This window comes from Lithobates pipiens, unplaced genomic scaffold (assembly GCF_037356315.1).
Source record: "Lithobates pipiens isolate NorthernLeopardFrog02 unplaced genomic scaffold, aLitPip1_a1.2 Scaffold_27, whole genome shotgun sequence".
NCBI classification, from domain to species: Eukaryota; Metazoa; Chordata; class Amphibia; order Anura; family Ranidae; genus Lithobates; species Lithobates pipiens.
The window spans coordinates 124,981,555-124,997,344 of record NW_027507788.1 but is presented as its reverse complement, the minus strand read 5'-3'; the positions used below and the strand labels follow the sequence as shown (position 1 = coordinate 124,997,344).

General features: G+C 44.4%; 1 protein-coding gene across 1 annotated transcript in view; it reads left to right on the top strand.

Moving 5' to 3' along the window:
• Window positions 1–5,651: 5,651 nt before the first annotated feature.
• TMEM143 (transmembrane protein 143) overlaps window positions 5,652–15,790 on the top strand; it is a 47,968-nt gene continuing 37,829 nt past the window's right edge. The window contains exons 1-2 of the mRNA XM_077457429.1: window positions 5,652–5,752; window positions 12,644–12,864. Of these exons, the coding sequence (XP_077313555.1) occupies window positions 12,664–12,864 (201 nt within the window). The 5' untranslated portion in view covers window positions 5,652–5,752; window positions 12,644–12,663. The remainder of the gene's footprint in view (window positions 5,753–12,643; window positions 12,865–15,790) is intronic.

The following is a 15,790-nucleotide window of genomic DNA, read 5'->3' as shown; positions in this document are numbered from 1 at the left end:
CACCCAGCATCACACCATATGAACATTGGTGTGGCCAGATTACGGAGCAGAGGGGAGGGATTTCAACAATATATGAGTCACTTTCACTAGTGCACACTAAAGCAAGCTATATGCTGGCATGGGAGTATGATCTCCAACAGAAATGGGAGTTGGATGAATGGCACAGAGCAATAACATGGTCAACCTGAGGTATACTCAACACGTCCCTGATGGAGGCGTCCCCACCAGACTAGCAAAATTACATCCATCAACCTCCCACCTTTGTTTCCGAGGGTGCGCACATATAGGATCCATGGTCCACGTATGGTGGGAATGTCCAAAGCTAAGAGGGTTCTGGGATAGAATCTTTATAATAATCAGAAAGACCACTGGTCTGTCCATTCCTATGTCCCCTCACATAGCACTGCTGAACTTTCAAATCAAAGGAACCACTAAAAGTAAGAGGAGCCTCATTCACTTAATCCTCCTAGGAGCCAAACTGACTATAGTGAAAGCATGGAAAAAGCCTACTGTTTCAAGTACCCAGGCCAAACAAAAAATATCATGGATCCTGGCCCAGGAATAGATGGTCAGTATCCTCCAAGACACAGTTGAAAAATTTAAGTCCACCTTAAATTGGGAACTGTGGGCTGACTACATGCACATATCCCTAACCCCTTCTTAGTACCCTATTAAAATGTGTTAAGAGTAGCATTCCGGCAGGACATCTTATTCTTTTCTTTTTCATCATCCTCTCCACCCAATCTATTCCTACCCTTTCCCTTTTCCACCCTTCTTTTCTCTTCTTTTCATCCTTTTCTCACTTTTACCAAGTACTGAGGGCTACCAAGTTTAGATGGTACCATCTCCACTAGTTCTAGTTAAAAAACACATAACAGAGCTCACCTTGGTAGGGAACAAGACAGTCAAGGGGCGAAAGCGTAATGATCAGAACACTGTTCCATAAGGTATATCTAGACACATACTTCAAATGGACATACTTTCCTTGTAAGGATAACGTTGATGTATTGTTAAGTGATTAAAAATATCCTAACTAGTAACATGCTTTACTGCCTACCTGATGTACAAATGTACCCACAGAAATCTGTACGCTATGTAATAACACTTTGGTAACCTTCACATTATTCTGTCTGCATTATGTTTTTATTTGTTTCTTTTTTTTAAATCTCAATAAAAACCGATTGAAAGAAAAACGTTTAGCAACATTGTCTATAGTAGCAGGGTTGAATAAGGGAAGTGTTGTTTGTACCTGTTAACATGGGGTGCTAAGTGTAGGGCATATCTGTAGAGTGGATATTTCATCACAAATCAAATCAATCTTATTTTTGAAGTGATTGGCGATCTCCTGGGCAGTGAGTGAGTTAGTGAGTGGAGGCAGTGGAGAACAAAATAGAAAGTAAGGCTGGGTTCACACCTATGCGAATTGGATTGCGGGGATGCATAGCAGGAGAATATGACCGCTCTCTATGGAGTCGGTTCACATGTCTCTGGGGTGGCTGCAGAGTGCACTGCACAGAACACTGTGTGTCTTTGCCTCCGTTGCAGGGCTGAATTCAGACAAAGATTCTGCCCTGATTCCTCCCTGGAGAACGGAAAACAGGGACGGACAGCGTTGCACGGCCAGTTTATGTGTGAGCCGAGCCTTAAAGGTGGAGAAGAGTTGATGAGGACTGGATGAGAAGGTGTTAAAGCGGTTCTGCACCTAAAAAAAATATATTAAAAGCCAGCAGCTACTAATATTGCAGCTGCTGACTTTTAATAAAATCACACTTACCTGTCCCAGGGTCCAGCGATGTCGGCGGCAGATGACGAGCGATCGCTCGTCTCGCTGCTGCCCCCACCGCCATCCTCTGTCAGGGAATCGGGAAGTGAAGCATTACAGCTTCACTGCCCGGTTCCCTAATGCGCATGCGCGAGTCGCGCTGCGCGTCTCTTAGGGTCCCCCGCGGTGTCTCTGGGAACTGTGTGTTTCCCAGAACACAACGGGGGGCGTCTGGGGGGGTCTGCGGCGGTCTGCCCGGAAGTGGGTGCAGATATCTGGATTATCCAGGTAACTGCACCCCCCTCCCCCCTGAAAGGTGCCGATTGTGGCACCAGAGGGGGGGAGGGATCAGATTAGCGGAACTTCCCCTTTAGGGTGAAGAACCGCTTTAATGAGAGTGATGAAAAAGAGTTTGGAGGTGTGGAGGGCAGATTTATATTGGCTGAAGTCTTTGTGAGACTTACGCCACAGACGTTTAAGAGTGCAGCTACGTTTTTTCGAGACTTCTAGTGTCATCTGTTTGCCAGGGTTGTAGGGGTCAAGGCCTGATTCTGTGTGTAGTGAGGGGGGTGAGTTCATCCAGGGTGGAGGTCAGGAAAGGGGTGATAAGATTGGGGCAGGACAGTGTTCAGACTTGGTGTTTACAAGTTAAAATGATTTTTTTTTTTGCTAGAAAATTACTTAGAACCCCCAAACAGTATATATATTTTCTTTTCTAACACCCTAGGCCTAGAGAATAAAATGGTGGTCATTGCAATACTTTATGTCACACTGTATTTGCGCAGCGGTCTTACAAGCGTACTTTTTTTACTTAAAAAATAAGACATCAGTGAAGTTAGCCCAATTTTGTTTTTTATATTGTGAAAGATAATGTTACGCCGAGTAAATTGATACCCAAGATGTCACACTTCAAAATTTGGCCTACTCGTGTAATGGCGACAAACTATTATCCTTAAACTTTTACCCTCCAGCTTTGTAGGAACACAGGATCACAACCTTCCCTTCACACAGAATGGCGATCATACATACTTGCTTACACAGGCAGGCCGCTGTTCTGCCTGTCTCTCAAGCGATCCATGGGTCCCGGAGGACATCGCGTCCACCAGACCCACTGATCCTGGGTCCAATCATAGCGGGTCACCGGAGGCATGCGCGGACCCGGAAGTGCAGAATCACATACAGGTATGTGATTTTGCACAGGAGAGCTGCCTTGCCAGTATATGGTCAGCAATCGGTTAAACGGTATAGACATTTATATTTAACCTCTTCAGTGCCGGAAAGTTTTACCCTCTTAATGACCAGGCAATTTTTTGCAATACGACACTGCATTACTTTAACTGTCAATTGAGTGTTCGTGCAACACTGTAACCAAATACAATTGAGGTTCCTTTTTTCCCCACAAATAGAGCTTTCTTTTGGTGGTATTTGATCACCTTTACGTTTTTTCTATTTTGAGCTATAAACAAAAAAAGAAAATTTTGAAAAAAAATAATAAAATTTTACTTTCTGCTATAAAAAATGCCATAAATCTATCCCATATTTTGTAGACGCTATAACTTTTGCGCAAACCAATCAATAAACGCTTGCAATTTTTTTTTTATCAAAAATATGTAGAAGAATACATATTGGCCTAAACTGAGGAAAAAAATTTTTTTTTTTTTTTAAATTTGGATATTTTTTATAGCAAAAAGGAAACAATACTGTGTTTTTTTTTTCAAACTTGTCACTCTTCTTTTGTTTATAGCACAAAAAATAAAAACTGCAGAGGTGATCAAATACCACCAAAAGAAAGCTCTATTTGTAGAGAAAAAAATATAAAAATTCATTTGGGACAGTGTGCAATTGTCAGTCAAAATGCGACAGTGCTGAAAACTGAAAATTGGCCTGGGCAGGAAGGGGGTGAAAATGTCCTGTATTGAAGTGGTTAAAGGAGAATTAACCAAAAAAAGGTTAATTAAATCCAGAAGGTTTTTTTTTTACCACTACTATTCCTTTATATTGGCTTTTAAAATGTACAAATGCAGCAATTTAGAAATTGGAGGAAAGGTTTATTACTGGGAAACACTTTTTTGAAAGATAAAAAGTGCATTTTATATACAACTATATAGATCAGACCAAAATGAGGGACAAATGAGGGGGAATGAAGGACAGAAAGACATTGCTCCAAATCAGGGACAGTTGGGAGCTATGTTCTAGTCTGCATCTCCCCGAGGTGATACATAAAACCTGGCCTGTTAGTGGCCCTGAGGAAAGGGTGGGTGACCACTGTTGTAAGCGATCGCTCCACAGAGAGGCAGAATGCAGATTTGCCTTGTTAACATAGGCAGATCCCTGTTCTGCCTCTGTGGAGCAATCATGGGTGGCTGGCAGAAATTGGGTCCACCGGACCTGCTGATTGGATCTCCGTCTGTGCAGCAGGTGTACGCGTGCCCACAGTATATATGCGGTGGGCAGTCTTTAAGTGCTTAATGTTTATATAGCTATATCTGCAAAAGGGGCCAGCCTGAAGTGATGTAAGAGGACTTAATTCTCTGACTCAGGCTGGGTTCACACCATTGCGAATTGAATGCAGGATCTCTGCATCCAATTCGTAATAGCAGATTTTGACCAGCTCTCTACGAAGCCGGTTCACATATCTCCACAGCGGCGCATTTTGCACAATAACGCTGTGCATCCTTTGGTCCGTTTCAGGTCCTAATTCAGCCCAAAATTTGGGCTGAAATTGGACCCGAAGAGGTGAGCCAACACGCACTGGACCCTTGCTATGAGCCATATGCGAACTGAGTCTAAGGTCCCTTTCACACTGGGGTGATAGGTGTGTCGGTGGTAAAGCACTGCTATTTTTAGCGGTGCTTTACCGTTGGATTTGTGGCGCTATTCGGCCGCTAGTGGAGAGGTTTTAGCCCCCACTATCGGCTGAGAAAGGGTTACAAAACACTGCAAAGCACCTCTGCAAAGGTGCTTTGCTGGCAGTATAACCGCGCTTCCCCATTGATTTCAATGGGCAGGAGCAGTGAAGGAGCGGTGAACCTGTATACACCACTCCAAAGATTCTGCTAGCAGGACTTTTTTAGGCCCCTTTCCCACTGAGGCGTTTTTCAGGTGCTACAGCGCTAAAAATAGCACCTGTAAAAAGCGGCTCCTTTCACTCCACTGTGAAAGCCCAGTATTCTCCTACCCATTGAAATCAATTGGGGAGCGTGGCTATACCACCGGCAAAGCGGTGCTTTGCGGGCGATTTTAACCCTTTTCCAGCCGCTAGCAGGAGCTAAAACCGCCCCCCCCCCCCCAGTGGCCGAATACCGCCGCTAAAACAATGGTAAAGTGGTGCTAAAAATAGCGTCGCTTTACTGCCGACGCCCGCACTGCCCCAGCGTGAAGGGGCCTTAGCGTCCTGCCAGCACACCGCCCCAGTGTGAAGGGGCCTTAGCGTCCTGCCAGCGCACCGCTCCAGTGTGAAGGGGCCTTAGCGTCCTGCCAGCGCACCGCTCCAGTGTGAAGGCCCTCTGGCTTTCACATTGGAGACAAAGCAGCGGCTGTATCAGAGCATTTTGCATGGCGGTTTGTACGTAGCGCCTGCAATGCACCCCAGTGTGAAAGGGGGCTAAGGTTCCACTTTAAAGACACATGAATAAAAAGGGTTAATTGCAGAGTCAGAAGGAATTTCTGGCTGTGTTCAGTCAGAGACTTCATGATAAAGTTGAAAGACAAAACCCTTGAGCTTCCCTGCACAACACATATAGATTTTTATTTGAACGTTCCTTCTGTTTAAAAAAACTTTAATGGTTTGAGACAAACGTTCAGCACATCCATTACATCCCACCATGGTAGGACGTCAGGCACACGCTCACACGTTTTATCGGACGTAATGTTCTATCCTGTTCTGACGTCTGACATTAGACGTAAGCACGCAGCCGTGTCCAGACGCAGGGTCGGAGGTCGCGTAGTGCGCATGCTCGGGATCTCAATGTCAGCTCTGTGCTTCCAGAGGTTAGCGTCTTGTAATGTTGTGTCGGTATGAGGAGGGGGGATTGTTACTATGGCAGCAAAATGTTTGATGTGACGTATAGAAAGAGTCCAGGCTGGGTAATCACTAGTTACGTGAATTGTCTTCATTTCCCTGTGTGTGGGGACGTGCATGAGATTGCTAGCAGGGGGAGAGTCCAGACAGCCCTGGCTTGTTACTTGTCTATGGGGATTGGAAGTCCTAGGTGTACTAGGCAGGAGGTATGCTGGTACTTGTAGTCCTTTATATTGGACCTTCACTTCACCATAGGACTTCCTCTCCCCTCTTACACAATCACAGGGAGGTTGTTTATTTTAGGAAATGGAAATGATCTGTTCTGGTGCAGCTCCCAACTTCCAGATTCCTCCCCTGAGGCAGGATGACAGAGAGATGGGCACCACTGCCTCATGGGGAGTCCAGGTTACACTCCCCCGGGGCATATTTATTATCAATGAATAAGAAATGAACATGAGAGGGGGTGGGAAGGGCTGCTTCACATGTGACTAAGCCAATAGGGTGTATGTGGCTTCACACCACAACGCTGGTGTCATGTGCGACATGCATCCATTGTAACACAATGCATGTCAACACAATGCAATTCTATTTAGACAATATAGCTTTTTTTATTGCTTTGTCCTTTACAGGGACTCATAGCCATGTAATGTGTATAAAAACGCATGTTAAAAATCAACACACATAAAAATGCACACCAATAGAAGGCAATGCACATATATTTTTTTAAAGCATTTTAATGCTTTTTTATTCTGCATGTTAACAGCCTCTGAAGTATTGCATGAGTTCAAACCTGCATCATGTCTGTGCATGCACCAGATATCGCAACACGCACAAGTGTGAAAATCAGAAAGCAAAAGAGACCGGAGTACAAAAAGGGAGGCGGAGGGGTAACAGCAAGGAGAACTTTCCCAAAGAGACGCCCCCTTAATGGGACTTAACTGGACCACCAAAATTGAAATAAAAAAAAATATTTTTTATTTTAATTTATTGTACAAAAAATAAAAGAGTAGAACTTTGGCCGCAAGGAAGACAACGCTGGACTCCATGGACCAGTAATATATAAGGATGAGCTCCGGCATTTTCGCACACCCCACGTGCAGAACCCACCAGGAAGTTGGCACTGCGCTAATCGCAGGCAGTGAGGCATTGTCCCGATGCGTGGCTGCAGAGATCAGGAAATGTCTCACTGCCTATGATTAGCGCAGTGCCGAATTCCTGGCAGGTTCTGCACGTTTTTTTGTTAACCATACAGGAACAGTTATTAGGCCACATGCTGGATACAGCCACCGTTCTGTCAAAACAGGCAACTTGTCAAAATCTCCAATTGTGTCACTTTCCGGTGACTCTCCAGGCTTGGGCCTGTTCGAAAATCCCACATACCTGATCTCACCTGGAAGCTGACACTGCACACAGCTAATCACAGGCAGTGAGATGTTTCCCGGTTCGTGGCTGCACAGATCTGGAGATGTCTCACTGCTAGGGATGAGCTTAGGCGTGTTCGCACACTCCACGTGCAGAGCCCGCCAGGAAGTCGGCACGATGCTGCGCTAATCGCAGGCAGTTAGACATTTCCCGATCTTTGCAGCCACGCATCGGGTAATGTTTCACTGCTTGTGATTAGCCCAGCGTCATGCTGACTTTCTGGGGGATCTGCACGTGGAGTGTGCGAACACGCCCGAGCTCATCCTTACTCACTGCCTGTGATTAGCCGTGTGCAATGTTGGCTTCCTGTCGTGATCGGACACGCAGGATTTCCAACACATCTCTACTGTCCAGCAGCAGTAATCACAGATTTCGACAACTTGGCTGTTTTTCACAGAACACTGGCAGCGTATACACTACGGTGCACAATATAATGAGTGGACTTGTTAGTTCACCCGCTACTAAGCAACAATTTTTTTACTCCTTACCCGGTGTTCTGTCAAAACAGCTAACTTGTCGTGTACCGTAGTGTATACGCTGCCCGTGTTCTGTGAAAACGGCCAACTCATCGAAATCTGCAATTACTGCTGCTTGAAAGTCACCGGAAGTGACGTAACTGGAGATTTTGACGAGTTGGCTCTTTTGACAGAACACCACCAATACTAGTGAATAGCTGTATGTGGCCGCTCTTGGGGAAAACAAAAACATGTTTCAGCGTATTTACACACTGCACTGCCACATACAACTATTCACTTGTATGGGTGGCTGAGCACGGCATGTACAGTATGGAAGCTGTCATTGCTGTCACCCCATGCAGAGACTATTACCTAGCAGTATTGTTGATCCATTAGCCTCAGGAAATTTTAGTCACTCACTGACACCGAATACAGGATAAGCCAAGAACTCTATTTGTGAATAAAGTGGAACTCCCACTCTTATTTAAAAATCTTGTGAGGAGAAAAGAATGAAGAGGAGACATACTGTGACTATGACTCTTCTGCAATAAAGCCTTATTATCTTCCTTCATGCAAGAAGCTTTAGAACAGTGGACATCAACCCTGTCCTCAGGGCTCACTAAAAGGCCAGGTTGTATGTATTACCTTGGGGAGATGCAGACTAGAATACTACAATCACTGAGCAGCAAATGATATCACCTGTGATGTATTTGAGTTATCTTGCAAACCTGGCCTGTTAGTGGGCCCTGAGGACAGGGTTGATGACCACTGCTTTAGAATGTACACTAAGTCGCACAGCTCATTGTACATTGTCGGCACACCTCAGTGGATGAATGAGCTCCTATGTTCGTGTGCTGGACTTGCATCATCCTGGCCCAGCCAATCAAGGTGGCAGAGAAGGCCAAACCTGGAGAGAGGATATTGGTGCTGGCAAGGAAGCTCATGGACGTCTGGAGGAGAGGTGCGGTTTGGAGGGTTTAGTTCTAATTTTATTTAACCCCCCCTAGCGGTAATCCCGAGTCTGGCTCGGGTTAGGAATTTACTGATAGGAGCGGTAACCCCGAGCCAGATTCGAGATCGCTTCGCTGAATGCAGGGGAGGACACAGTGAGACTTACCTTGTCCCCTGGATCCAGCGATGTCCTCTGCGCTGTGTGATCGAGCCGTCCTCCGCTTGATTCACAGTGCCGAATGCCGTCGAGCTCCGTTCCCTGCGATGTTACGGCGCACGGGAGCGGAGATCGGCGCCAAATTCAAAAAAGTAAAAGTACACAAAACACACACAGCACTGTAATCTTACAGATTACAGTGCTGTATTACAAAATGACACACCCCCTTTGTCCCTAGTGGTCTGTGCAGTGCCCTGTATGCACTTTTATATTATAAATACTGTTTTTTTCTGTCTGGAATTTGGAGATTGTCCATAGCAACCAAAAAGTGTCCCTTTTTCAGTGTTTTAGGATTTGATTACATTATTGAATATTTTTTATTTTTCTTTATTATATTATAAACTTTATCATACCCGGGATGTCTGCTAGACTCTGGTTTGAACATATTTAAGAGAGTTATTCCTAAGAATTACAGGACTACAATATAAAACGCAAAATTTCCATGCAAAATAATTGTACCGCTTTCAGCACCTAAATTCAGACTGAATCATACCGCCAGGGAGGTTAATCTAAAGCGGAATTAAACATGATTTAGCAGTTTGCCAAAACAGTTACATTCAAGACATGTCAGCAATAACTGTTGCAGGTGCTTGTGCTCATACCTGATCTCATGTGCAGCACTATGGCAGCTATGGATCAAACAGGGGCAGCTGCCCTTGGCTATAAAGGGGGTTTAGTTCCCCTAAAATTCCAGATAACATGTTTTAAACGGTTACAGAAACAGTTAGTCTTTTCCTTTCGGGATAAAGGTTTTTCATGAATAAAAGCTGATAATTGTAAGCACCTCTGTCAGTGTTTAGTGTTTTGTCTCAGCCCTGTAACTCTCACTTTTGCTGAACAGTTTGGTCTGGCAACGTGGAACTAAACCCACCAATTTAACAGTTTCAAAAAACAGTTACGTTCCCAGCATGCCAGGAATCTTAACTGTCACATTTCATTAGTGGTCAACCAAACTGTCAAACCATGATTGGTGTCATAACTGATCACATGTGCAGCACCATGACAGTTGCAGATCAAACAGAGGCTAAGATGTCAGCATCCCCCCAGGCTGGAACTTCTCTTTAAGCTGGGTACACTGACCAAAAATTGGCAGAAACTGGACAACTTTTGGCCCATGTGTACAGCTCTTCGTTTAACAGAAGCCGATCTCACGACCGGCTTCTGTTGAATCTGCATGCTGGAAAACCAGCATCCAATCAGCACTCACATCCAATGGCCAAGAGCACTGATCACTGTGTTCTGGAAGAGAGGGAGTCACTGTATCAAAACACAGTAGCCCACTGGGGAGATCACTGCACTAACATCCAATGTGTTAGCACAGCGATCTGTATGTTTCTTTTTTTTTTTGTGGGGTTGAACGAAAAAAAGACTTCCTGTGTGTACCGGGCATTGCTGGCTGTATCACCAGCTGAAAATAAAGAGAAAGTCTCATGCCGCGTACACACGATCGGAAATTCCAGCCAGAAAAAGACAGATGAGAGCTTTTCATCGGAAAATGCGACCGTGTGTATGCTCCATTCGAATTTAGCTGTCCGAATTTCCACCAGCCAAAAATTGATAGCATGTTCTCAATTTTCCCGACGGAAAAACTTTCTATCGGTAATTCCGATCGTGTGTATGCAATTCCGACGCACCAAAAATCACGCATGCTCAGATTCAACTACGAGACAGAAGCTATTGGCTACTGGCTATTGAACTTTCCTTTTTCTAGTCCCGTCAAACGTGTTTTACGTCACCACGTTATAAACGATCGGAATTTGATGTGACCGTGTGTATGCAAGACAGCTTGAGCCGAATTCCGTCGGAAATTTGTCGGGAAAACCATCAGAGCTTTATCCGAGGAGAAGTTGAAGTTCAACTTTTCCATAAAATGGCCTGTGCATTCAAAGGGGTTCCAGTAGAGTGAATGTCAAAAAATTGTTCAGCTTTGTAAAATTTTCATTATTCTATTGTCATACCTATAGGCCATTTCCCTTGTTAAAAGATGCTGCAGGTTTGGATGTGTTCTGTAATGCTAAAGATCAGGTATAACATTGACATATAAATAAACCATGCTCCTTACAGGCCTTCGTTATCCATTTACAAGCAGAAAATAGTCTGGTCTCAGATTCAGAGGCGGCTTTACACTGCCCTGGCTGGACACCAATGGGGTATATTCAATTCAAGATTTATAATTGGGGCCTGTGGGGGTACATGGTTTGTTTATATGTCAATGCAAAAAGATTCTAGTAATATTCCTATTGCTTGTTTACCTTGCTGGAATGTGTAAAAACGTGGCCTGCTTCATTATAAAGAGTCTAACGCTTCCCACATATGCTTTCTCTACATCTCTACTGTGCCATCGAGACAATCACTGGTCAGACTGCCCGTTAATGATGCACATATATATATCTAGCAGGACTGTAATATTTCGACAGACAATCAGACACTAAGTGTCACTTTTGACACTTTGTGGGAACCAGTAACACTTATACAGTGATGAGTGCTAAAAATATGCGCTGTCACCGTACTAATGACTCTGGGTGGGAATGGGTTAAACATCTAGGTTAGGGTGATCAAAGGGATACATGTTTGCCTAACCAGTGTTTTTGTGTTTTCTATGTGGTGTTTTATTAAGGGATGTGCTGGATTATATTCCCTGCTTTGCAGGAAAACAAAATCCAGTTTATCCGCATTGACAGGACAAAGCCCTGCCTTGTTCTCCTCACCAGTCAGCGGGTTCCAGTGATCATCCATTGGCCGGCACCCACTGATCAGATTGTGCTGTGACTTATCTCGGCCCGTCTACCCAGAGGTGCCGGATCACGTATTAGGTATGTAATCCAACACGGGAGCCACTTTGCCACCATATAATGGCGCTATGTAGTCGGCTAGTGAGGTTAGGAGACTCATTACTCCTCAATTAACCGTGTGTTTCACATCCCATAAAATTCTCATGACAGCAACAGCAAAAAGAAATAAAAGAAAACTTTGTATCCCACCTTTTGGTGGCTCCAGGATAGAAAATATACACAAAATTAAAGGGCAACTCTACTTTCGTGGGGATAAAAAATAGCAAGTGAAGAAAAAAATAATATAGCGTGTACAATTGCAATACAAGTCATATCGTAATTAAATGTTATTAAAAATGACCTTTCCTTTTTAATCTGCAGCTCTGTAATTTTCTGAGAATGCATTGTAATATGGCTACAAGGAGTTGTTCTGTATACAGAGTACACATTATTTCCTGCTTGTGTGATTGGCTCACCAATTTCCCCAGAAGTTTGCCTAAGATACAAGTCAGATTTCAGGCATCCCCTGCAACAAAAATGTCATTTTTGGTGAAATAATTCCAATAGGAACACAACTAAAGGGATACAGGCCCAGCAGATTTCCTCATTAGTGCTCTGCAGCTGCCACAGCTGACTGATAATTATGAAGCCACTCCCATTAGACCCGCTCAGCACAGAGGAACATACAGGGATTTCTTCACAATAACAAAAGGTAGGAATCTGCAACAAATGTTGTTATAATTCTTACATATACATAGATCACCCAGAGGGGAATGTTTTTTTTCCCAACAAAAGTGGAGTTGTGCTTTAAGAGAATTACAAGGTTTGTATGCACTAGCTAGTGGCAGTAACAACTCTGGCCTGTCATTTACATATATCGTTTTTATTGGTGCTATACAAAGTTTACTGTACAAGAACCTTCCATATCTCTTACTAGCACTAGTTTTGCATTGTAGATTTTCCTTGGCTTACAGGCTCCTGGGTTTGATCCATTCTCCCGTGTATCATTTGTTGATTAGTGTTGGTGTTTTCTTTCTTCTCCAGGGACATTGCTGGCCTTCAACATGTTGCACACAGCCTTGGGGGCTCTCCGCACAGGGATTGGTATAGGCCATTCATTAACCCGCAGTATGGGCTCGCTTTCCACTAAAATGGCCGAATATAGAAAAATGTGGAAACCCAGCAAGCCCAAGGATTGGAATGTACAATATCAGGAAAGATATATTCCTTTCTCTAGGTGTGAACTAGTGGACTATTTGACACAGGTGAGTGGGAAGTTAGTTATTTGTAATCCTGTACAGTTTGATTGATATGGCTTTCGTTCTCTGAACGTATCAGGTATTGTTATTTTTAAAAGTGAGCCTAAGGCAAATGCATAAATACGTAATAGTGCTTGTGTCAGTGGCATCACATGAGGTGGCATCTAAAAAACGTTTGGAATTCATTGACAGGTGCATTTAACCTGCAGTTGAGCTCCTTATGACCTGCTTCAAGTAGGGTTTCCATACCCATCTTTGTATAGGGGATACAAAACCCATCTGATGTAAATGAAAGCCTGTTGATACAGTCCCATTATATACAGAAACTGTTTTCCAAACCATGAGATTTATCATTTTCATCAGTTAGTCTTGTGATTCAGACACTCCAGTCAGGACAGCACAGCCAAGCATGGACCTCCATTACCTTGGCACACTTTGGTTAACCACTTCAATACAGGGCACTTTCGCCCCCTTCCTTCCCAGCCCAATTTTCAGCTTTCATCGCTCTAGCGCTTTCAGTGACAGTTGCACGGTCATGCTACACTGTACCCAAATGAAATTTTTATCATTTTGTTTGCACAAATAGAGCTTTATTTTGGTGGTATTTATTCACGACTCCATTTTTTATTTTTTGCGATATAAGCGCAAAAAAAGCGAAAATTTGGAAAAAAAACTATATTTTCTTTTTTCTATTTTAAAAGAAATCCAATAAAATCAAATTTTGTCATAAATTTAAGCCAAAATGTATTTTGCTACGTATTTGGTAAAAAAAATTCCGTTAAGTGTATAATAATTGGTTTGTGTGATCACGGACATATGTACGCAAATGATCATGTACATATGTGTGCAGGTGATCACGTACATATGTGTGCAGATAATCATTGGGACATGTGATTTTAGTGGGACATATGTGGGGGACATGTATTTATTATTTGGGGACATGTATGTTTTGGGGACATGTGTGGGGACATTGTGTTTACACTGTGTGGTGATTTGTGTTTACACTAGACTGGTGATCAGTGAGTAAAAAGCTGTAAAATACAGCCCATACTCACTGATCATCAGCCGGCTGCAGCGATCTGCTCTCCTCTCCTCACCGATGACTTCTGTGTGAGGAGAGGAGGAGCCGATTGCCTAGCAACCGGCTGTTTGTTTACATCACATGACGGCCGTGATTGGACACGACCGTCATGTGATCAGGAGGGCCAATCACAGAGCCCTCCTGCCGATCTGAGATGTGCCGTGTTTGGGTGACACGGGCGCTTTGGGATCGCGCCGCTGCGTGGGCACGCGCGCGCGATCCCGCTCCTTCTGATGGACGTTCCTGAACGTCCTATCAGAAGTAGATGGCTCCCACCCGGCCATATATGTGCATTGGCCGGGTGGGAAGTGGTTAAGAACACCCTCCCAAGCTTCTGATTGGACAGCAAAGGAGCTGTACACTAACAGGTCATCCTTCTGCATTTCATTGATGCTGCAGCTGGTGGGCTTAAATGTTATTAAAGGCTGTAATGAACAGAGATGTGCTCAGGCATGTTGGGGAACGTAGTCCCAACCCACCCTCCCAATCCGGCCAGGAAGCCAAAACTGCACGCCGCTAATCACAGGCATTGAGACATTTCCCGATCTGTGCAGCTGCGGACAGGGAAATGTCTCGCTGCCTGTGATTAGCGATGTGCCGTTTTGGCTTCCTGGCTGGATAAGGCAGGTGAGTTGGGACTATGATCCCAAGCACACCTGAGCCCATCTCTAGTAGTGAAGAGACTTCTCTGGACTTAATACTTGACATTGACACAATCATTTTTCTGTATGTTGGAGTGAGGAGTTTACTTTGGACGAAATAAAGCAGTATTTTAACCCAAAAGCAAACATTTTATTATATTGCAGCTTACGAATTCTTAGATGTGATACCTGCATTAGCCCTTGTACACACGGTCAGAGATTCCGACGGAATGTGTCAGTTTTGTCGGAATATACGACGGACCAACTTTTCCAACTTGCCGGTAACATTTTCTGACAAAATGCTCCGATCGGACATACTCCGATCATGTGTAGCCTACTCCGACGGACAAAGTGGCACGCATGCTCAGATCAAATTCCTAGACCAAAGCTATTGGCTACTAGCCTGAACGTAGTCCCGTGGTAACGAAATAACGTCATCACGTTATGTACAATCGTATTTTCCGACAACTTAGTCCAACCGTGTGTATGCAACATCACTTCCGGACCTCTTCCGGAATTACTCAGACGGATTTGATTGTCGGAATCTCCTACCGTGTATACAAGGGCTAAGATTAATTTTTTAAGCTTTTCTTTCTTCTATTTAGTGATCCAGCCAGCAAGTCTGTTGCTTTTCAAAAGCAAGAGCTCTTCAGCAGAATGTATCAGTTTACATTGACGGGGCTTGAAATGATCTTATTTATTCATATAACACCTTTAAAGCGGGAGTTCCGCCGTTTTTTGTTTTTAAAAATCAGCAGCTACAAATACTGCAGCTGCTGACTTTTAAAATAAGGACACTTACCCGCCCAGCGCACCTGTGACGTCGGCACCCGAAGCCGATCTCTCGATCGGCTCTTGGGTGCTGCCGCCACCATCTTCGGTGTGGGAATCAGGAAGTGAAGCCTTGCAGCTTCACTTTCCGGTTCCCTGCTGCGCATGCGCGAGTCGCACTGCGCAATAAGGATGGTCCCCGCTGTCTCTGGGATCCGTGTGTTTCCCAGCAGACAGCGGGGAACCCGCAGGAAGTGGCGTAAATACCCACAGAATCTGCGGATATCTATGCCGGAAGTGGGTGCAAATACCTGTATTATATAGGTATCTGCACCCCCCCCCCCCTCTCCCTGAAAGGTGCCAATTGTGGCACCGAAGGGGGGGGGTTCCAATGAGCGGAAGTTCCACTTTAGGGTGGAGCTCCGCTTTAACCCAAAAG